The sequence below is a fragment of the Labeo rohita genome, chromosome 23 (genome assembly GCF_022985175.1).
Source record: "Labeo rohita strain BAU-BD-2019 chromosome 23, IGBB_LRoh.1.0, whole genome shotgun sequence".
Classification (NCBI taxonomy): domain Eukaryota; kingdom Metazoa; phylum Chordata; class Actinopteri; order Cypriniformes; family Cyprinidae; genus Labeo; species Labeo rohita.
In genome coordinates, this window is record NC_066891.1 from 9,106,801 (window position 1) to 9,129,076 (window position 22,276).

General features: G+C 34.6%; 4 protein-coding genes across 4 annotated transcripts; 1 reads left to right on the forward strand and 3 right to left on the reverse strand.

The window, feature by feature from the left end:
• The first annotated feature begins 706 nt into the window (after positions 1-706).
• tmed4 (transmembrane p24 trafficking protein 4) lies at positions 707-6,119 on the forward strand. Its single transcript, XM_051097385.1, has 5 exons — positions 707-919; positions 1,442-1,542; positions 2,538-2,663; positions 3,555-3,701; positions 4,914-6,119. Exons 1-5 carry the CDS (start codon positions 775-777, stop codon positions 5,061-5,063), a joined length of 669 nt encoding a protein of 222 aa, XP_050953342.1. The 5' UTR covers positions 707-774; the 3' UTR covers positions 5,064-6,119.
• Positions 6,120-7,257: 1,138 nt separating this feature from the next.
• Positions 7,258-15,215, reverse strand: plpbp (pyridoxal phosphate binding protein). The gene is made up of 8 exons (XM_051097324.1): positions 15,078-15,215; positions 12,644-12,751; positions 12,528-12,563; positions 12,369-12,444; positions 11,949-12,089; positions 9,614-9,756; positions 9,118-9,216; positions 7,258-9,012 (listed from the first exon to the last, which is right to left on the reverse strand). Exons 1-8 carry the CDS (start codon positions 15,165-15,167, stop codon positions 8,857-8,859), a joined length of 849 nt encoding a protein of 282 aa, XP_050953281.1. The 5' UTR covers positions 15,168-15,215; the 3' UTR covers positions 7,258-8,856.
• A 450-nt stretch (positions 15,216-15,665) lies between these two features.
• Positions 15,666-18,118, reverse strand: snrpg (small nuclear ribonucleoprotein polypeptide G). The gene is made up of 4 exons (XM_051096714.1): positions 17,968-18,118; positions 17,730-17,752; positions 17,368-17,492; positions 15,666-15,962 (listed from the first exon to the last, which is right to left on the reverse strand). Exons 1-4 carry the CDS (start codon positions 17,997-17,999, stop codon positions 15,912-15,914), a joined length of 231 nt encoding a protein of 76 aa, XP_050952671.1. The 5' UTR covers positions 18,000-18,118; the 3' UTR covers positions 15,666-15,911.
• A 163-nt stretch (positions 18,119-18,281) lies between these two features.
• si:ch211-148l7.4 (uncharacterized protein LOC563603 homolog) lies at positions 18,282-22,143 on the reverse strand. The gene is made up of 2 exons (XM_051096712.1): positions 21,989-22,143; positions 18,282-21,764 (listed from the first exon to the last, which is right to left on the reverse strand). Exons 1-2 carry the CDS (start codon positions 22,030-22,032, stop codon positions 20,354-20,356), a joined length of 1,455 nt encoding a protein of 484 aa, XP_050952669.1. The 5' UTR covers positions 22,033-22,143; the 3' UTR covers positions 18,282-20,353.
• Between the last annotated feature and the right edge of the window lie 133 nt (positions 22,144-22,276).

A 22,276-nucleotide genomic window follows, 5' to 3' on the forward strand; every position in this document is an offset into this window, starting at 1 on the left:
AGAATAATTTATTTTACATAGAAAAACAGCAATACGTACTCAAGCATAAGAGGTATATTTCTGGAAGTATAATATAATATTCGTTTTTATTAGTATGTTATACATTTAAATTATTAAATTATTACTAGTAGTAGTAGTAATAGTAGTATTTATTTATTTATTTATTGCCGCTGCTAACAGTTATAGCTGCATTTTTATGGTTGAATGATTATGGTATTTTAAATATAATGTGCAAATCGCTCAAATAGAAAATTAATTTATTTTGCACAGAAAATCAGCAATACGTATTCAGGCACCAAGAGGTATATTTCTGGATGTCTAATATGTTATTTGTTTGTATTTTATAAAATTAAATTATTAATTATTAGTAGTAGAAGTTGGAAAAACAGCAGTACGTATTTAAGCACAAGAGGTATATTTCTTAAAGTCTAAAATGTTGTTCGTTTTATTTGTATTTTATAAAATTATAAAATTATTATTAGTAGTAGTATTTATTTATTTAAAAAAATTAGAAAATCAGCAATACATACAAGAGGCACAAGCACAAGAGGTATATTTCCGGAAATCTAACGTTATTCGCTTTATTACGATTTTATGAAATTATTGAATTAGTTTTGAAAAAAGTTTTTTAAAGTATTTTCCTCCGATAAACTTCCAGAAATGCTACTCGTGAACAAGAGCGGACTTTTACTACACAAAGGCCCGTTGAGTGAGAATCGAGCGACTCTGAAATCGATTCTCATCCCTGGATTGACTGAGTGAGGGGTGATTTGGATGGAGATGAAGGCGTTGTTGTCCTGTTCCGGGCTTTTGCTTCTATTTGCGTGGCTTTCTCCAAGCCAAGCCCTTTATTTCCACATCGGAGAGACGGAGAAGAAATGTTTCATAGAAGAAATACCCGACGAAACCATGGTGATCGGTACGTCCAATGTCAAATCGGCTCTCTGTGATCGGTTAGCTTTGTCGGCTAGCTTATTCATCCATATGGATTTATCAGTACAATAATCGTCTTGTTTAACACTTAACGCGAAGACAGCAGAAATGAAATCAGATCTAAAGTGTGGATGTGCATATTTGCGTCCATCTGTCCAAATAAAGGAAGGCTTTTAGTAGATCAGCACGATCAAGGATGTGGCAGGTGCAGCATCCTGCTCGGATTCCTGAGATACAGGTGCAACCAGTTCTGTCCTGTCAGCAGCTACAGCCTAGATTTACCTTTTGTTTATAGTAATCAGAAATAACAGTAATATTGACAGGAGACAAAGCATGTGTGTTTGTACTATAATACACGTACTTTATACTGAATAATAATCAGATTAATGTTATACTAAAATTATCTTTGTATAGTTTTAAAGGAATAATTCACTTCAAAATGGTGAACTATTCCTTTAATGACGCTTTTGCAAATGCTGGTATCTTAAACATATTGGTGTATATTTAGGGAGATACAGAACACAGCTGTGGGACAAACAGGCTGGCTCTTTTCTCCCATCCACCCCTGGTTTAGGCATGCATGTGGAAATCAAAGATCCTGATACCAAGGTAGCCTTTCTGTTTTTGTTTATACTCTACAAACTATATGATATACACTACCAGTCAAAAGTTTTTGAACAGTAAGATTTTAAATGGGTTTTTTGCTCACCAAGCCTGCATTTATTTGATCCAAAGTACAGCAAAAACAGTAATATTGTGAAATATTTTTACTATTTAAAATAACTGCTTTCTGTTTGAATACATTTTTGAAATGTAATTTATTCCTGTGATCAAAGCTAAATTTTCAGCATCATTTCTCCAGGCTTCAGTGTCACATGATCCTTCAGAAATCATTGTAATATGCTGGTTTCCTGTTCAAAAAACATTTTTTATTATTATTAATATTTAAAACTGTTTCTTTGATGAACAGAAAGATCCAAAGATCAGCATTTATCTGAAATAAAAAGCTTTTGTAACATTATACACTATACCATTCAAAAGCTTGGAGTCAGTATATTTTTTCAATATTTTTTGAGGGGAAGAAATGATAGAAAGGATGCTGTTAAATTGTTTCAGATAAATGCTGTTCTTCTGAACTTCATCAGAGAAACATGAAAGAAATTCTACTCAGCTGTTTTCAATATAATAATAATAATAATAATAATAATAATGATAAAAGTAATAATACTAATGTTTTTTCAGCAGCAAATCAGAATTCTAGAATGATTTTCGTGTGACTTGATTAATGAAGCTAAAAATTCAGCTTTGAAATCAGGAATAAATTACATTTTAAAATATATTCAAATAGAAAGCAGTTATTTTAAATAATAAAAATATTTCAGAATTGTACTGTTTTTGCTGTACTTTAAATCAAATAAATGCAGGCTTGGTGGGCAGAAGAGACTTCTTTAAAAAAAACATTAAAAATCTTAAAATGTATATGTTAGTATATGTTTGCTATATAACAATTCATAGTGTTATATTTGGCAATACATGGCAATAGTATCTTTGGATACCAATATACTTCTGTAAAGTAGTTTTCACATTCTCTCTGCATTTTTCAGATCATCCTGTCCCGTCAGTACGGCTCAGACGGCCGCTTCACCTTCACATCCCACACACCAGGCGAGCATCAAATTTGCCTCCACTCCAATTCCACCAAGATGGCGCTGTTTGCTGGAGGAAAACTGGTATGACTGTAAAAACCATGATAGAGCAGATAGATGTAGAAAACATAGTAAGTCTCATAGTTGCAGTCCAAGACATTCATCAGGCATTTTTGAGTAATAAACTGTGCAATAGAATTTACATTCAATAAATTACATCAGATAATACATGTATATGATATTTTAGTACAGCATTATTTTATAGCATTTAGTATTTAGATTTAGCTTTTTTATACTTCAGTTTTAATTTTAATTGTGCCTTTGTCATTTTTTTAAATTATTCTATTTAGATTTAATTTATGTTTATTTCAGTATTAGTTGTAGTAATTTTACTAAAACTATAAAACTATAACTGAAAAAAAAAATTAATTCAACTTAAACCTATTTTATTTCAGTTAACTGCTAAGGCGACATCTAATTTTCTTTTTTTTCCATTTAATATTTATATTTAATTTTATTTCAACTTTAGTTCAGTGAAGGTTTGGTTAACAATCAAAGATATTCTTAATATGGCTCAATGTTTCTTTTTTTTTTAAGTTTTTAAAATTACTTATATATCAGTATAGTAATTTATAGATAATTGCTGTCAGATGGAGTGGCATTTACTACACAGAGCCGTAGTTCACTGACAAGCTACGCAATATCAAGTTTATTATTGTAGGCGATACATATCCGATGACGAACGTGATATAGTGTAGCTTGTCAGTGAACTACAGCTCTGTGTAGTAAATGCCGCTCCATCTGACAGCACGTGATGGAGATTTCCAACTAATCACAGAACCGGCATTACTGACGAGATGTGCATTATAATCGCATCCGATTATTTGCACAGCCCTAAATTACAGTATCTGTTTCAGTATAATACAGTGTATCTGAACATAAACATTTGAAACCTCATGTCATGCTGTCCTACAGAGAGTCCACTTGGACATTCAGGTTGGTGAACACACCAACAACTACCCTGAAATCGCAGCCAAAGACAAACTGACCGAGCTGCAGCTGAGGGTCCGACAGCTCCTGGACCAGGTGGAACAGATCCAAAAAGAGCAGAACTACCAGCGGGTGAGTTTCAGCTGCAGAAACTAGTTTTAAGTTACAGTACAGTGTTGGCTGACTGGCCATCTTAAACCATCTAAACTTAAAATTTACACATTATTGAAAGCAGGTACCTATGGAAGCCTATTTCTGCCACTAAATAAAAAAAAAAAGTTATTACGACTTTTTCATCTCACAGTTCATTTTTTTTTATTAAAGATTTGCGTGATACAAACTCGCAATTCTGACTTTCTTTCCTTAGAATTGTGATATAAACTCACAATTGCAAGTTACAAAGTCAGAATTGCAGATATAAACTCGCAATGTCACAATTCTGACATTTTTCTCAGAATTGCATGGTAGATAAAGTCAGAATTGTGAGAAAAACGTGCAATTCCACTCCTTCTCGCAATTCTGACTTTTTTTTTCTTAGAATTGTGAGAAATAAATTTGCACTTGTGAGTAATAAATAAAATAAATCAATTCTGACTTAGCTTACAATTGTGTGTCATCAAGTCAAAATTGTAAGATATGAACTTACAATTCTGAGTTTCTTAGAATTGTGGCTTTATTTCTCAGAATTGTGAGTTTGTCTTGCAATTCTGACTTTATTTATCAGTATTCATTTCTCAAATTAATTTATTTCTCAGAGTTCAGATCTCACAATTCTGACTTTATAACTCATAATTGCAAGATCATGTCTCACAGTTCTCAGAAAAAAGAAATTTACCTTTAAAGGACTTTCACAGGTACCTGTTCAGGATGTTTAACACTGATGTGGGCAGAAACATTTCTTATTTTCTAAAATACTAAAATAACTAAAACTATAAAAAAAAATAAAATAAATAAATAAAAAAGTACACACCTATTAAAAAAGAACCTAATTAAAAAAACAGCAAAATTCCTTAAAATTTAAATACAAAGAAAATGAAAAAAGATAATATAAACTAGAACCATAAAAACATTTTCTTTACTTAAAATAGAATAAATATTTAAATAATATAAATTATAAATAATAAAATTATTATTTTCATGAAGTCTAAAAACCTGAAAAAAACCCACAGCTAAGTTACTTAAGTTTAAAAATAATAATAATAATAATAATAATCATCATCATCATTTAATATAACAAATAAAAAAGTATTTCAGTGTTATTAAAAAACACTGGTATCTAGTTGTCAGTGTTCGTCCAGTATCCATATGGGTTGTATTGTGCTCACAATCATTTTTTTCCTACAGTACCGTGAGGAGCGTTTCCGAATGACGAGCGAGAGCACGAACCAGCGTGTTCTGTGGTGGTCTATCGCTCAGACCATCATCCTCATCATCACCGGCATCTGGCAAATGAGACATCTCAAGAGCTTCTTTGAGGCCAAAAAGCTGGTGTGAAGAGCAGACAGCATTACAAAGACAATAACTCAAGTAACATTCATTGCCGCTATGGTTTGCAAGCATGGAAATACTCAGTGCTTCATTTCAATGTTCTTTTTAAATTAAATTCGGTCCAACTATATCTTGAGCAGACAAATTCAGACACAAACTCAGACTATTAACAACCCTTAATTCTGCTGTACATCTGATACCCATTTATCATACATGTGTAGCATCTAGAACATTGTTCATGTTACTAAAATGTGTGATATGAAAATGTTATGCCTTTAAAGTGATGATCATTATGGGGTGCATGGAAACTACTGTTGACTTCAAGGTTGTATTACTGATAAATGTGAAGAATCAAGCCAATCAAACTAATCATTTCAGCATTTCGCAACATTTTTTAATATGTATATATTGAGCTATTTTGAAGATTTTGAAAAATTTGTTTTGGGCTCTTAAACAGGTTTGATGTTCATGATTTTGAGGGGAAATGATTCAAGCTAATTGACTGTAGCTTGCATAGTAGCTGTTTAGACCAAAATATAAATACATATTTTAGGAATTTTCTTACTTAGTGGTTTACAAAAGTGATTTTTGCTGTTCTCTGTGTTTCATGCTTTATTTATTTATGGCACTGACCACATTTAAAACGTAATTCCAGTAGATGTAATAGACAGGAATGTCTGTATTTAATGAAAACTTTAGGTTTTCCGGGTTCTTTTCTGGGTTTCAGGATTATATGTTCTTTATAGGATCTTTGGAAATTTTTGTACTGGCTTCTTACAAGTACCAATTTATAAAAATGCTGGTTTGCATGATGCACAATGTCAGAATCCTCCATATAATGTGACAGTTTGAAGGTTATTTATAGGTTAAAGCAGCTCTGTATTCTGAAGTGTCGTTCAAGCTTTGTAATAAAGTGTTCATCAGTGTGCATGCAGATACTTAAGAGTACATGTACATGTGGTACTTAATACATTATGTTTGACACATCATTCATAAACAGTCTAAGTTTCTTTGTCTGTTTTAGTTGAGTTGTTTCTTTAAATTAAATGTGTTTTAAATTTACAGATATTCTTTGTCTTCATGAATAAGCAGCATAACATACTTACGGAAACCCGTTTGTGGTACTAAAAAAAAAAAAAGAAATTGCGACATTTTATCTCATAATTCTGACTTTGTTTTTACTCACAGTTGCGAGTTTACATCTCACAATTCTGAAAAAAAGAGTTTGTATTACGCAATTCTGCGAAAAAAAAAAAAAGCCAATTGCGTGTTCGTATAATGCAATTCTGCAAAAAAAGTCACAATTGCGAGTTTGTACCACATCATTCTGAAAAAAGTCACAATCGTGAGTTCGTATTATGCAATTCTGCGAAAAAGGTCATAATTGCGAGTTTGTATCACGCAATTCTGAAAAAAATTCAATTGCAAGTTCGTCATGCAATTCTGCGAAAAAAGTTACAATTGTGAGTTTGTTACAATTCTAAAAAAAAAAGTCACAATTGCAAGTTTGTATCATGCAATTCTGAAAAAAGTCAACTGCGAGTCTGTATCACAATTCTGAAAAAAAAAAATACAATTGCAAGTTTGTCACGCAATTCTGTGAAAAAGTCACAATTGCAAGTTTGTATCACACATTTCTGAAAAAAGTTACAACTGTGAGTTTGTATCACGAAATTCTGTGAAAGTCACAATTGCAAGTGTGTAAAAAAAAGTTACAATTGTGAGTTTGTCACAATTCTGAAAAAAAATCACAACTGCAAGTGTGTATCACGTAATTCTAAAAAAAGTTAATTGCGAGTTCGTATAACGCAATTCTACAAAAAAATACAACTGCGAGTTTGTCACACAATTCTGTGAAAAAAAGTTACAATTGCGAGTTTGTCACAATTCTGAAAAAAGTCACAATTGCAAGTTTGTATCATGCAATTCTGTAAAAAATTCAATTTTGAGTTTGTAACAATTCTGAGAAAAAAGTCACAATTGCAAGTTTGTGTCACGCAATTCTGCTAAAAAAAAAATTACGATTTTGAGTTTGTATCACGCAATTCTAAAAAGAGTCGCAATTACAAGTTTGTATCATGTAATTCTGTGAAAAAAGTCAGTTGTGAGTTTTTAAATCACGAAATTCTGTGAAAAAGTCACAACTGTAAGTTTATATCGTGCAATTCTGAGAAAAAATCTTATAGATAAAGATAAAACGTTGCAATAACCTTTTTTATTTTGTTTTTCCATGGCAGAAACGGCTTCCATACACACATAATTTATACTAGAATGAAAAAAGTTTTATCTTTTATATGTAAATGTACATACACTACTATTCAAAACTCTGGGGTCAGTAAGAATTAAAAAAAAAAGAAAAAAAGATTTATACTTTTTTTTGTTTTTCACCAAGGATCAATTTAATTGATAAAAAGACAAATTTGTTGCACTCTCTTTCAAACTTCCAATTTATGAAAAAAATCCTGATTTTTTATTAAGCGCTGTTAATATTGTGCTAAAACTATTTTCAACATTGATAATAATAGGAAATGTTTCTTGAGCATCAAATCAGCATATTAGAATGACTTCTGAGAAATAACCTTCATGGTAAAATGTATTAAAATAGAAAAGACTTATTTTAAAATATTAATATTACACAATATTACTGTTTTACTGCATTTTTGATCAAATAAATGCAGCCTTGGTAAGCATAAGAGATTTACTTGAGAAACAAAATCTTACCAGTTATTTTCTATATCATTATATATATTATGTAAAAAAAATGTAAATACTAAAAGTTGACCACAGCATTTGTATATGCATTTACACACAAATCATTTTATTTTCTATTGTTTTATTGCTCAACTCACTTAAATCAATTATATTTATGTACAACTATCTATTGTCAAGATACAAGATGTTATTTGACACGCTGATTGAAAAAAAAAAAATGTTAATTTCTGTTTTGACTTTTCACAACGGACCACAAACAGTAAACCCATTAGTCTGACACAATACTGTATTAATCCAAATTTAAAAACAAAAATATGATGCGCTTGCCTCTGAACAAGCTTCTAAGAATCAGAACAATCTCTCTTTTGCATAGTAAAAGGCCTCAGACCCACAGCTTCTCCAAAACGCCATAAAACTGCTCGTCACCTGATTTCATTGCATCTTCATTTCTATGTTCTGTACTGAAACCAGTGTGGCTGTAGATCAATGCTAAATTCAACACCAGTGTTTAGGGTGACATGAAATACTACATGAATTACATGACAACACCACACACACGTCAGTCCCGACACATCTCACTGACAGCTTTCACAGCAACAAGTGGATACTGAAGCAATACTATAAATGTGCTATTTATATCATTTACATTTATGATTTCGAACAAAACAATACACTGACACACTATAAAATATACCTACACACTTCTAGGAGCAAAAATAATACATCCTATTGTTTTAATTAGATGTTAAAATGGGTTACTAACATCTAACGGAAATGACAAATTATACCTCACATCTACGATTGGCACAACGAAACTGAGTATGTGCTGACCCTGTATCTGTTAAAAATAATCGCAAAACCAAGCGCAAATATTTTACAGAGGGCTGGAGGACACTTTAGGAAGTAAATTTAGTATTCCAGTTATTAAATGACACTCCTTTCTAGATCGTTCGCCACAGAAGACCAGGTCAGCAGCATTAGTTAAGACATATTAAAGGCCCTTGACTGGTGAATGGTGAGCCCAGTCACTGGGTAGAAACCCAAGAGGTCCCACATTTAGTTCAGTAACCTTTTTTTCCCCCATCATTCATTGCTCTGTGACCGTAAGCCGGTCCATTTTTCTGGCTGCTTCCTCACATACAACCTTTGGCTTTCTCTCTGGACTGGGGCTCGGGGTGTTGGGGTATTCTCGGGTGCCGAAAATAGTGCTGCCGACACGTACGTTCGTGGAGCCAACCTCGATCTAATTGGAGAAACCATACGAATGGATAACAGATTGAACAAAATCGACTTTGCATTAAAATTAACATGGATATCAAGTATAGGTGAAGACTATTTTGACACTTACCGCATGTTCAAAGTCAGTAGACATTCCCATACTGAGCTCAACCTGATCTACTGGCATCTTCAGATTTTCACAAACTTCCTCACGCCATTTCAACAGCATCTAGACGCAATAAATTAATTTAGCTACTTTCATTTGACATACTATAGTGTATCCTTTTAGCAGGTTGCTGGCTTGTATAACAGTTACTACAAAATAAGCAGCAAAACTGTTTTTAACATTAACCAGAAATGTTTCTTGAGCAGGAAATCAGCATATTAGAATGATTTATGAAGCATCATGTGACACTGAAGACTGGAGTAATAATGCTGAAAATTCAGCTTTACAATCACTGCAATGAATGAATGAATGAATATTTACACTGTATATATTTACTTTACATATTACTGTACTTTTGGTCATATAAATGCATCTTTTGTGAGCATATGAGACTTCTTTCAGAAACATAAAAAAAAAATCAAGAGGCTTCAAATATGCAAAATGAGCTGATCTGACAAACCTGGAAGTCGGGGTTAGGGCCTTCGCTGAGGTCGTAACCATAACGGCCGATTGTCATGAGACCGGCGAAGTCAAGAGCTGGACACTGAGATACGATGTGTTTTACCACGTTCACGGTCTCATCGGGTGGCAGGCCATGTTTACCTGAAAAAACACATCCAAGAGAGATGATCATGCTGGGGTTTTATGAAAACAGCCATCTGATACGCTGAGAAAAGATTTCATAATGCTTAACTGTTTTTGTTAGACATGTGCCCACTGTGACATTTACATCCTGTCTGAAAGTAAATCAAACAACATCTGAACATTTGATGTGGGCTTTTTCAAAGTGCATAACACATCTATATCCTGCTATGATGCTCCCAGCTGTGAATCTCTACATTTTACAAACATCTAATAAAATACAAAGCATGACAAGTGTTTTTCTAACACAGTATGAGCATGCAAAGATCCAGCCGTAGCACATTAAAGGAGTAGTTCACTTCCAGAATAAAAAATTACAGATAATGTACTCACCCCCCCCTTGTCATCCAAGATGTTCATGTCTTTCTTTCTTTAGTTGTAAAGAAATTATGTATTTTGAGGAAAACATTTCAGGATTTCTCTCCATATAATGGATATGTATGGTGCCCCAGAGTTTGAACTTCCAAAATGTAGTTTAAATGCAGCTTCAAAAGGCTCTAAACAATCCCAGATGAGGAAGAAGGGTCTTATCTAGGGAAATGATCGGTTACATCAAAATCATCCTATATTGGTGTTTTATCTTTTTTTGTGAAGGGCGTTTGATTGTCTTTGCACGGTTACTTTGTAAACATTGGGTCGGTAGTTCTGCAGCGATGTAGGACGATTTTGAAGTTAGAGGAGAAAATGAGATGGGAGTTTTTCGAAGTACCCTAACTGTCATAAACAGTAATACACACAGTTCAGAGAGCTAGACCAAGGCGTTTGTAGTTTAAAAGTATATAAATTGCATTTTTTTTTTTTTTTAAATAACCGATCGTTTTGCTAGACAAGACTCTTCTTCCTCGGCTGGGATCGTTTAGAGCAGGGGTGTCCAACCCTATTCCTGGAGATCGACCTTCCTGCAGAGTTTAGTTCCAACCCTAATCAAACACACCTGTCTGTAATTATCAAGTGCTTCCTTCACTCCTTCACGTGATCCTAATTAGTTGGTTCAGGTGTGTTTGGTCAGGTTTGGAGCTGAACTCTGCAGGAAAGTCGATCTCCAGGACCAGGGTTGAGCACCCCTGCTTTAGAGCCTTTGAAGCTGCATATAAACTGCATTTTGGAAGTTCAAACTCAATGGCACCATAGAAGTCCACTATATGGAGAAAATTCCATATAGTGGACAAAAAACATAATTTATTTATGACTGAAGAAAGAAAGACATGAACATCTTGGATGACAAGGGGGTGAGTACATTATATGTGAATCTTTGTTTTGGAAAATTAAAATAAAAAAATCCACATACATTATATGCTATTTCATAAATATCTTCATTCTTTCTTCAGTCATAAAGAAATTATGTTTTTTGAGGAAAACATTTCAGCATTTTTCTCCATATAATGGACTGATATGGTGCCCCGATTTTGAACTTCCAAAATGCAGTTTAAATGCAGCTTCAAACGATCTCTAATGCGGTTGTAAATGATCCCAGCTGAGAAAGAAGGGTCTTATCTAGCAAAACCATTGGTTATTTTCATAAAAATAATACAATTTATATACTTCTTAATGTCAAACGCTCATCTTGTCTCACTCTGCCTAAACTGTTTTGTTCCGGTTCATAACAGTTAGTTTATGTCGAAAAACTCCCATCTCATGTTCTCCCTCAACTTCAATATCGTCCTATATCACTGTTTTACCTTTTTTGTTAAGAGTGTTTGATCTTCTTTGCATGTTCACTTCGCAAAGACTGTGTCGGTATTTCTGCAGTGATGTAGGATGACTTTGAAATGATTTTTGAAGTTGAGGGAGAAAATACGATATACCCTAACTGTCTTGAGTCAAAATACACAGAGTTCATAAATAAAAAGTACTTAAATTGTATTTTTTTTAAATGAAAATAACTAATCGTTTCGCTAGATAAGACCTTTCTTCTTTGGCTGGGATCACATCGGGGCACCATATCAGTCCATTATACGAAGAAAAATGCAGAAATGTTTTCCTCAAAAAACAATTTCTTAACGACTGAAGAAAGAAAGACATGAACATCCTGGATGACAAGGGGGTGAGTACATTATATGTGAATCTTTGTTTTGGAAGTGGACTTCTCCTTTAAGTAAAATGTAAGAGATATACAATACAATTCTATACAATACTATATAAAGAACACTCACTTTCCTCTCCGCTGGTGTTGATCTGAACCATAATCTTTAACCGCTGTGTGTTGGCAGCTTTCATTTTTTGCCACGAGCTGTTGACTTTTTCAGCCAGTTTCACAGAGTCGATCGTCTCCACCATATACAGGTTTGGGACACCTGTGATTGAATTTAATAAATGTGGGTTAATTCATTCTTTCAGTGAGCGAGTGAGTCAGTCAGTGAGTCAGTGAGCGAGTGAGTCAGTCAGTCAGTGAGTCAGGAATGAAGGAAGGATGGATGATAGGATGAAAGAAAGAAAGAAAGACAAACAAGCTAACCAAATCCTAAAGTTTAAACCTATCAATGTCTGACATAACTAGATAGTTACTGTAAATCTAGGCTGTGAGTGATACTAGTATATTTAAGTCAAGCTTAATGTAAAATTGCTTTGCTCACCCAGGAGTTTGTTGACATTATTCTTTTGCAGATGACCGATGAAATGCCATTTTATTTCAGGACATGATGACGCAACCTACAAATTTTACACAGTTTTACACAGATTAAAGCGTTTGATCAAAAACGACTAAACAAATACATCTGAATTTGTCTACATACCACAGGATGGGAAGCTTTCTCAACAAGTTCATTTACCTGTGGAAAAATTGGATATTTAATACAAGATGATGAAAGGGACTATGCCTCAAAACATGCATACTTCAGTATTTCCTCACATAATTCTCTCCAAAGTTTCGTTGTCCATGCTTGTAAGCCTCCACCACCATCTCTGGTGGTTTCGTCTTGCTAACCGCAACCAGACGAGGGGCTATACATGGTAACGTCTGGAAGAGAAAAGTAAAATAATGTCACTTGCTTATAGTAGAGTGTTTAAAGGGATAGCTCATCCAAAAATGAAAATTACCTTATGATTTACTCACCCTCAAGCCATCCGAGGTGTATATGAGTTTCTTCTTTCAGACGAGTACAGTCGGAGTTATATTAAAAAATATCCTGGCTCTTCCAAGGTTTAGAAAGGCAGTAAATGGGTGTTGAGATTTTGAAGTCCAATAAAGTGCATCCATCCATCATAAAAGTGCTTTACACAGTCAATAAAAGCCTTCTGAAGCAAAGTGATGCATACATGTAAGAAAAATATCCATATTTAAAACTTTCTAAAGAATTTCGATATGAGCTAAAAGGAGACTGGTTCTCATGAGACTAGAGCCGCTTTTCCACTATCGGGCCGAACCGTTCTCTTCGCTTAACCGTTCCATTCCGTTATCTACTATGGTGCTGATAACGGAATTCCTTGGAATGTAAATACAAATGCGTTAGTCGTTGCCTTGGTAACGTAATTGTAATATAAACAGAGATATGGACGATGATCAGATATTTCTGTTTTTGGGACTTCATTAAATAACAGAAAAAAAGGACACAACTATAAACAACGCAAAAAATAAAATAAACAGAAGGCGACTACAGGTATAACGTTACCAACAAATGCTGAGGGGATATGCATGCCAACAGAGACTGACACAGAAGGTAAAACCTTTCTAAAAACTAACACATTTATTGACAGTATTAATGCATGAGCTATGAACGCAGCGTAACAGCTGTTTACTTGGCTGTTTGATCATACAGCGCGCTTTCGCTTGGCACACACATTCTATCAGCACGGTTTGGCACGGTTGTCTAACCGGGCCGAGAACAGTTTGTAATCGTGCCGTGCCGTGCCGTACCAGGCTCAGGTGGAAACACAACTGGAACCGTACCTGACCGTTCTAAGAACCGTTCGGCACGATAGTGGAAAAGCGGCTTAGCATATTCACATTGGAGCTTACGCTACGCCTACATCCTACGTCATCCGCTGGAATGCCACTCTTTCACGTACATGCGTACAACAGCGGGGATAGTGGGGAGGCCTTTTTATGATGGATAGATGCACTTTATTGGATTTCAAAATCTCAACACCCATTCACTGCCATTATAAAGCTTGGAAGAGCCAGGAAATTTTTTAATATAGCTCTGATTGTATTGGTCTGAAAGAAGAAACTCCTATACACCTGGGATGGCTTGAGCATGAGTAAATCATGTGGTGATTTTCATTTTTAGGTGAACTATCTACTATCAACTAACTTGAAGAGCAGCGTTGACAATAAACATTTTTATTGTAATATGTGACCCTGGACCACAAAACCAGTCTTAAGTCGCTGGGGTGTATTTGTAGCAATAGCTAAAAATACACTGTATGGGTCAAAATTATAAATGTTTCTTTTACGCCAAAAATCACTAGGAAATTAGGTAAAGATAAAGTTTCATTAAGATATTTAGTACATTTCCTACTGTGCATATATTGAAACTTAACTTTTGATTAGTAATATGCATTGCAAAGAACTTAATTTGGACAACTTTAAAGGCAATTTTCTCAATATTTTGATTTTTCTGCACCTTTAGATTCCATATACTGAAATAGTTGTATCTCGGCCAAATATTGTTCTATCCTAACAAACCACATATCAATGGAAAGCTTAATTATTCAGCTTTCAGATGATGTATAAAGCTCAATTTCGAAAAATTGACACTTATGACTGGTTTTGTGGTCCAGGGTCACATATGTGCCCCACTAGAATTTATTCTGAGGGCCATTTCCTTTAACCATATATAAGGAAAGTATGCTGTCCATTTTTGTCAAATGCATCATTTGAATCAATAATTTGAAACTAAACTTTCACAATTGCTCTTCACCGTTAAATATATAATTTAAGGACTTAATATAATGTGACAGAGTTTAAAGCGCATGTAATTGACGCTTGTCCTGCAGATGTCATTTGCTGAAGCGTGACTGCTGAAAATCATATTTCATGCAACATGCATTCATTCACACAACGTCCTTCTCCTTGAGTAACGTTAGAAGTTACATGCTATACAAATTAAACACCATAATTTTGAATATCTTTCAGCCCTTTTATGAATACATATTAGTTGTTATTAAGCAGCTGTCATTCATCTCCTGTTACTATATGGAGCTCGCGTGTGTAAAGGTTGAACAGATTACATAACCCCGCTATAACAACACGGTGAGCGTGAGTGGATAGTTTGTTTTTAGAGCATTTTAAAAGCATGTTGTTGTTTCGGGTCTTACTCAAAAGAAAGCGATTAAAAACTGACCTTCGGGCGCCGGGAAACCGCTTGATTCACCCGGTCCACCACCGCCTGCACTTTCTTCCCAATCTCCTCCGACATCACTACTCTCCACATAGCCTCAGTGAGCGAATATACCCCAGCCGCGTGACGTCACGGGCAAATCCGGTCAACTTTCCGACAAAATAAAAGTCTTGCCTCATTTAAAGAAGATTAAAAGAGGCTTTCACAGGACTGGAAATTACACGGACAGCATTAAAAATAAATGAAGAAATAAATAAAACAAAAGGATGAATTTTCGAACAACGTATTTTTTTTTTCTTTCAAATTTACCGTGGAGTCTATTGTTTTTATAAATCATTTATTTTGATACTGTCCCGAAGGTCAACACAAACAAAAAGTACATATTAAAGCTAGATAGTGATCATTTCATTTGAAGGATAATCAAGGTTTTACAAGTAAATTTATCTCTTTAACAAAATGTGTTCATTTGCACTCATAATAAGTCAATAGTATTAAATGGCTTCGAATCCACTCAGCTACCAAGACAATGAAAATGACAGTGAAAAACACTCTCAATATTAATTCAAATATGAATTACAGAAAGACTTTGGGTTAATCACACTGTAGTCCATTTATTCACAAAAATGTATGAATTGTGTACACAAATTTCTACAGACAGGAAAACACATAAAAACAAAAAGTTTTTATAAAGCACAACACTTTTCAACACAGTCAAGGATTTCTGATTTACTATTTAGTCTTTGTTGTAAATAGATATGAGAAATCCATTTTTATATTTACTGGGTACAAAAAAAAAAAAAAAATTAGAAAAGCAGGAAAAGAAAGTCGGCATCCTCCTCATACTCGTTCAAGAGCCTCCAACATGATTATACTGTTTCCTCTGATCACCTGAAGAGACACCAAAACAGAAAACAAGAACATTAATCATTGCACAGGTTAAAACACATCTCATCAGTCTGATAATATAAAATGTTAATTGCTGAAAGGAGGGGGGGGGGGTGCAAATCAGGGTAGAAATTTTAAGTTTACACAGGTGCCTTTTTGTGTGTGATATATTGAATATCCATGATGATTTAAATACAACAATAGAACTAATACATGAACATAGTTTTACTACACTACCAGTCAAAAATGTATGAACAGTGGGATTTTTACATTTTAAGGATTCTCTTCTGCTCATCAAGCCTGCATTTATTTGATCCAAAGTACAGCAAAAACAGTAAAATTTTGAAATATTTTCACTATTTAAAATAACTGTTTTCTATTTAAATACATTTTAAAGTGTAATTTATTCCTGTGATCAAAGCTAAACTTTTAGCATCATTACTCCAGTCTTCAGTGTCACATGATCCTTCAGAAATCATTGTAATATGCTGATTTGCTGTACAAGAAAATATTCTTATTATTATTATTATCATCATCATCATCAATATTTAAAACTGTGGAATACATTGTTTCAGCTGTTTTCAACATACTACTACTACTACTACTACTACTACGAATAATAATGATGATGATGATGATGATGATGATATGTTTTTGAGCAGCAAATCCAAATATTAGGACAATTTCTGAAGGATCATGTGACTGGAGTAATGATGCTAACATTTCAGCTTTGAAATCACAGGAATAAATTACATTGTAAAATATACTCAAATGTGACCCTGGACCACAAAACCAGTCTTGTGTCACTGGGGTATATTTGTAGCAATAGACAAAAATAAATTGTATGGGTCAAAATTATAGATTTTTCTTTTATCGCAAAAATCATTAGGAAATTAAGTAAAGATCATGTTCCATTAAGATATTTTGTAAAATTCCTACTGTAAATATATTAAAACTTAATTTTTGATTAGTAATATACATTGTTAAGAACTTTATAGGTGATTTTCTCAATATCCAGATTCCAGATTCTAAAATAGTTGTATCTCGACCAAATATTGTCCTATCATAACAAACCATACGTCAGTGGAAAGCTTATTTATTCTGCTTTCAGGTTATGTATAAATCTCAATTTTGAAAAATTGACCCTTATGACTGGTTTTGTGATCCAGGGTCACAAATAGAAAACATTTTAAGTAGTAAACATTTCAGAAGTTTACTGTTTTTGTTGTACTTTGGATCAAACAAATGCAGGTTTAGTGAGCAGAAGAGCCTTCTTTTAAAAAAAAAAAATCGTTAGTGTTCAAAAACTTTTTACTGGTAATGCATATAATACTTGTGCCAGCTAGTTATGTTTCACCATGAATTATTCAATATGTTTAATTACTAGATTGTTGTATTGAGTACTGACCACCATCCCAATGGTGTTCATTTGTCCTCCAGGAGCCATTTCTATACAGTCATCAACGACCAGATTCATGAAGGGATCAAATCCACGCAAGATGCCCTGAACATGACGTCCACCATTGAGCTTTACTAAAAATGTGCATTAAAAGAAACTTCAGCACAAATAAACCATTTGAATAGACAGATTTAGAACAGTTTAATACACGCTGTAAAACGAGTTCATTACTCGCTATTTACTTGCACATACAGAATCACAATTAAATACTATTAATATAAAATATTCGTAGGATTACTTGTGAAGGGTTCCAGATTTCAGAGTTTTTCTATTACTGAGTAACGTAATAGGAAATCATGCATTATACTCACGTGAAAGCTTCTTGTCCATAAACCTAAAAGGCAAGAACAAAATGTATGAGCATATGAGCGTGTAACAAATTTAAAATCAATAGTACGTGAGTTTTCTGAGTTAAATTATAATAATATAATGTAGTTGTGAAATAACTGCAGACAAACCGGCTGGCGCAGTTCAATAACGCGTTGCTCAAATTTATCACACTTCTAAAGACCTACGACCACATTCAACAAAAACTTTAAAAATACTTACTTTTTCAACTCTGGAGGGTGTGCTTTGCTCATGTTGATTTCGTTAGATCAAATAGTTTTCTAAAACAAAAACGTTTGAAACACGTTTCAAACAATGTATGGACAATGGCGGAAGTGGCGTATAGGTCGCGGGATTTTGTGAACCGGTCACCGTGTGGAATACCGCCCCCTACTTTAGCGGAGGACGAACTTCAATAACATTGCACATGTAATGTCGATAAAAAAAACAAAATATTCGACCTCAAATTTTAATTCCTTATTTGCTGCACAGGTGTGTTTTTTTAAAAAACAACCACAAAAACTACCAAACCTTTTTAAACAATTTATTCCAAAACAATGTCAACGTAATGCAAAACATGAGGTAAATTTTCTGACAAACATTATTCAAAGGATAAAAAGATAAATCATCACATCTTGGAACAAAGCAGGACATTCTGGAGGTAGCCACAACTAAAGAGAGAGAACTAAACTTAAAATGCCTCCAGTCTATATTCTTAAAAAAAGATTTTGGGGGAAAATATAGTTATATCTGCACTTATCATTTACAATGCGAGTCATAAAGTGAATATTACAGTGTTCAAAGACAAAAAAAAAAGGTCAGTGCAAAGAAAACACAGCTGGAAAATCACTGCAGCCTATTTGGTGTTAAAAAGAGAAAATATTAGCAGTGTTACATAAAACATCATGAAGATTAATAAAGGTTAAGAACCCCTGATATACAAATTTAACAATATGATGGACTTGTTCTGTTCTCTGAATCACCTAATCTGAGGTCTCATAACTGCACATAGTTTATTCATCCAGTATATATCTTGTAACACATCTACTTGCAATATTTGGTCTGGTGAAGCATAAAATATCTTGTATATAAAGCATGCTACTATCTGTAGGCTTCTACAACTTTATAAGTATAAAGCTTACTTTATGAAATATAAACAGAAATTTCACTATGCAAGTAAAATGCTATATAATAAAACAAGCTGAAACACTTCAGTAGCCAAATCTAGCAGATACAGACAACAAAAAGCAGCATACATTTAGCAGATTTTGTGTTTCAGCAAGGCACTGGTCATCTAGAAAACAGAAGTGTTATATGTGTACATGTCAAAAAAAAAAAACAAAAAAAACAATATTCTCACAGTAACATAATGGATATGACTTCCAGGTCGGTGTAGAGGTATGGAGAACATTCATCCTGAAGCAGAACTATGCTGTGAGTTGAAGTGGTTTTACTTAAGTACCCGTACATTATTTGTCTAGCAGTTTGGCTCAGTGAGTTATCCTGTGTTCAACATTATACCTCATTAATCACAGAAATCAAAACTTGTAAAAAAAAATGATCATACTTAGACAGTTTACCAAAATAAAAAATGCCTGATCAATGTAATTCCTGATAGCCTGAAACATCTACAGAACGATCTCCCTGCCCTTAAAGGGACAGTTCACCCAAAAATTTAAATCCTGTCATCATTTACTCACTCTCATGTCGTTCCAAACCTGTATGAGTTTCTTTCTTATGTGGAACACAAAGAAGATGTTCTGAAGAACCAAACAGGCCACCACTGACTTTCATTGTAGGGAAAGTAATACTATGGAAGTCAATGGGAAAAATCAACTGTTTGATTACCAGGATTCTTCAAAATATCTTATGTTCAGCATAAGAAAGAAACTCAATCAGGTTTGGAACTAAACAGTTTTAGTTGAAAATGATTTCATTATATGGGCAAAAACACAATGGAAGTCAATGGGACCCAAAACGTTTTGGTTATCAGCATTTTTCAAAATATCTTCTTTTGTGTTCCATGACATTAGGATGAGTAAATAATGACAGACATTTAATTTTTAAAGGAATAGCTTATCAAAAAATGAGAATTCCATAATTATTTATTCACTTTCATGTCAGAAAAACCTATATGCATAAAATGTAAAAAATAATACACTTTTTTGAAGCACTTTTATGGTGCTTTCTGTCTGAATATACAATGGCTCTTTAAAAAAAAAGAAAAAAAAAACAGCAAACAGGTTTAGAATGATATGATGGTGAGAAAATGTGCATTTTATAAGTGAACTATTCCTTAAAGTAACAGTTCACCCAAAACTGGAATTTTTGTCATCATTTACTGACACTCATGTCATTTCAAACCTGCATGAGTTTCTTACTTATGTTGAACATAAGAGAAGATATTCTGAAGAATGCTGGTAATTAAACAGTGATTGACTTCCACAGTATTTCAGCAAGTCACTGGGGACCAACAACTGTTTGGTTCTTCAGAGTATCTTCTTTTGTGTTTAACATTAGAAGCTTATACAGGTTTGGAATGGCATGAGGGTGAGTAAATAACAACATTTTCATTCTGGGGTGAACTATTCCTTAAATGGACGCTCTTTTAATCATCACTGAATTCATCTTCATTTTCACGTATTAGATGTTTCTGGCAGTGCTCTAGAAAAGCATCCAGAGCTGTGAAGGCTTCAGCACAAGGCACACAGTGATAGACTTTCTTTTTACAACCTTCTGGAACTTCAGTGAGGGGAATCCCACCTTCACACACACTACAACACCTGCATGTGTCAGCAGGTTGATGTTGTTCTTCAGGAACTTCCTTATCTTCCTTAGGGACTTCCTCATGGACTTTCTCATGGACATGCAGCTTAGCTTTGGAGCTAAAGACCTGGTCGCATGAGGTGCAAGGATACTCGCCATTTTCATCTTCATCTTCATCGCTGTCATCCAGGTTATCTGTTTCCTCTTGCTTGGTTTCCACCAATGCAGGTCGATTTTTGATCCTAGGTCTACCTCTCTTTGGTCTATTTTCTTGAGAAGGTATGAGTTCCTTAGCTGCCTTTGGGTGAAACCCAGCTGTATCAGCGCTGGATGATTTGCCACTGAGTTTAAGGTGGGTCTGATGGTGAGAGCTGTAGTGTTTAAAATGCGCCCAACGCGTCAGATGATGCAGGAACTCTTTTCCGCAGTGCAGACATGGATAGGTTTCACCTTTCCGCCTCTGCCTGTTGGTCTTCAAAGAGGTTCTCTGCAGCTTCCTCACCTTTACCTCCCGCCGGTGTTCCTCTTTCCTGTGCTGATGGAGCAGCGATGTCTTAGAAAATGATTTGTCACAAGAACGGCATTGAAACGACGTACTTGAGATGAGAACTTTCTTCTTCTTCTTCTTCATTGTACTTACAATGACAACTCTTTTCTTCTCCGTGCTGGTTTTCATGTGAGCATAAGAAAACCGCATGTGGCAAGCGAGTGCAGCAGAAGAACGGAACGTTTTGGGACACAAAGTGCATTTGGTAAGAGACGCGCTGGCGTTTGGATTTGAGTATGAAGGTGGTTTGAGGGTCTTGGCGGGCTGACAGCCTCCGGCTTGCTGGTGGTGCAGCAGCTCTTGTTTGTGGCTGAAGGCTTGTCCACATGGGGCACATGCATAGGGACTACTGTCGTGATAGAAGGGATCTTCAGAAGATTCTGGCACAGTCTGGCACATAGTTGAGGCTTGAGAGCATTTGTGTAGCTGCAAACTAGAGAGCAAAGAAAATTTTTGGCCACAGCGTTGACAGCAATGGAGCTTTTGCAGGGTGTGCTCTCTTTCCTGGTGACGTGCAAGACTGCTCAAGTCAGAGAATTTGAGGCCGCAGTCTTTGCAGATGGAGGAAGACGACTGTGGTTTTGGTTTGTACTCGATGCAAGTGATCAACTGAGCCAGTCTGGATAAGGTGTCAGCCATGGGTCTAGCCCTAGTGGAGATCTGGTCACCTTTTGCTCCATTCCAGCATTGTATAGAATCCATATTCCTATGGGGAAATAGAAAAAAGGACTTAAAATCGATTCAGATGTATCCTATTTAATCATAAATCTCATTTTTAATTTGTTATATTGCATATATATAATTATGAAACCAATTTATATTCTTGGCTATAAAATGAAGGCACCTAGAAAAACTACATGCAGCATTGCTGCAGCACTGACACAGGAAGTTTGCTAGCTGTCTTGCTACGCAACTGACATGCAGACTTACCCGTTCGAGGACTTTGTATCACACAAAATGGATTTGTCTTCCATCTATGTGCACATTACAGCAGGTGTTTCTCGGTTCATAAACGCAAAACGCGCAAAATTGTGAGGTCAGACGCACACGTACTTTCACTTCAACTCCCACGCGTTTCTACTAAACTTAAGGTAGTTTAAAGAACTACAATTCCCATCATCCCATTCGCGTTTCACGCAGCTACTACCTGCACGTACATAAATAAACGTGAAGATAAAATTAAATGAAACATATGAACATGTAAGCCTGATTTATTAT

What these genes read in the sequence shown, in the direction of transcription:
- tmed4 (XM_051097385.1), top strand. Translation starts at nt 775, where the DNA reads ATGGAGATGAAGGCGTTGTTGTCCTGTTCCGGGCTTTTGCTTCTATTT. An exon ending in CGACGAAACCATGGTGATCG is followed by an intron (nt 920 to 1,441) that starts GTACGTCCAATG and finishes GTGTATATTTAG; the next exon opens with GGAGATACAGAACACAGCTG. An exon ending in AAGAGCAGAACTACCAGCGG is followed by an intron (nt 3,702 to 4,913) that starts GTGAGTTTCAGC and finishes TTTTTCCTACAG; the next exon opens with TACCGTGAGGAGCGTTTCCG.
- plpbp (XM_051097324.1), bottom strand. Translation starts at nt 15,167, where the DNA reads ATGTGGAGAGTAGTGATGTCGGAGGAGATTGGGAAGAAAGTGCAGGCG. An exon ending in CGGTTTCCCGGCGCCCGAAG is followed by an intron (nt 12,752 to 15,077) that starts GTCAGTTTTTAA and finishes TTTCTCTTCCAG; the next exon opens with ACGTTACCATGTATAGCCCC. An exon ending in AGAAAGCTTCCCATCCTGTG is followed by an intron (nt 12,445 to 12,527) that starts GTATGTAGACAA and finishes TAAAATTTGTAG; the next exon opens with GTTGCGTCATCATGTCCTGA.
- snrpg (XM_051096714.1), bottom strand. Translation starts at nt 17,999, where the DNA reads ATGAGCAAAGCACACCCTCCAGAGTTGAAAAA. An exon ending in CACCCTCCAGAGTTGAAAAA is followed by an intron (nt 17,753 to 17,967) that starts GTAAGTATTTTT and finishes CTTGCCTTTTAG; the next exon opens with GTTTATGGACAAGAAGCTTT. An exon ending in TATGGACAAGAAGCTTTCAC is followed by an intron (nt 17,493 to 17,729) that starts GTGAGTATAATG and finishes GCACATTTTTAG; the next exon opens with TAAAGCTCAATGGTGGACGT.
- si:ch211-148l7.4 (XM_051096712.1), bottom strand. Translation starts at nt 22,032, where the DNA reads ATGGAAGACAAATCCATTTTGTGTGATACAAAGTCCTCGAACGG. An exon ending in GATACAAAGTCCTCGAACGG is followed by an intron (nt 21,765 to 21,988) that starts GTAAGTCTGCAT and finishes ATTTCCCCATAG; the next exon opens with GAATATGGATTCTATACAAT.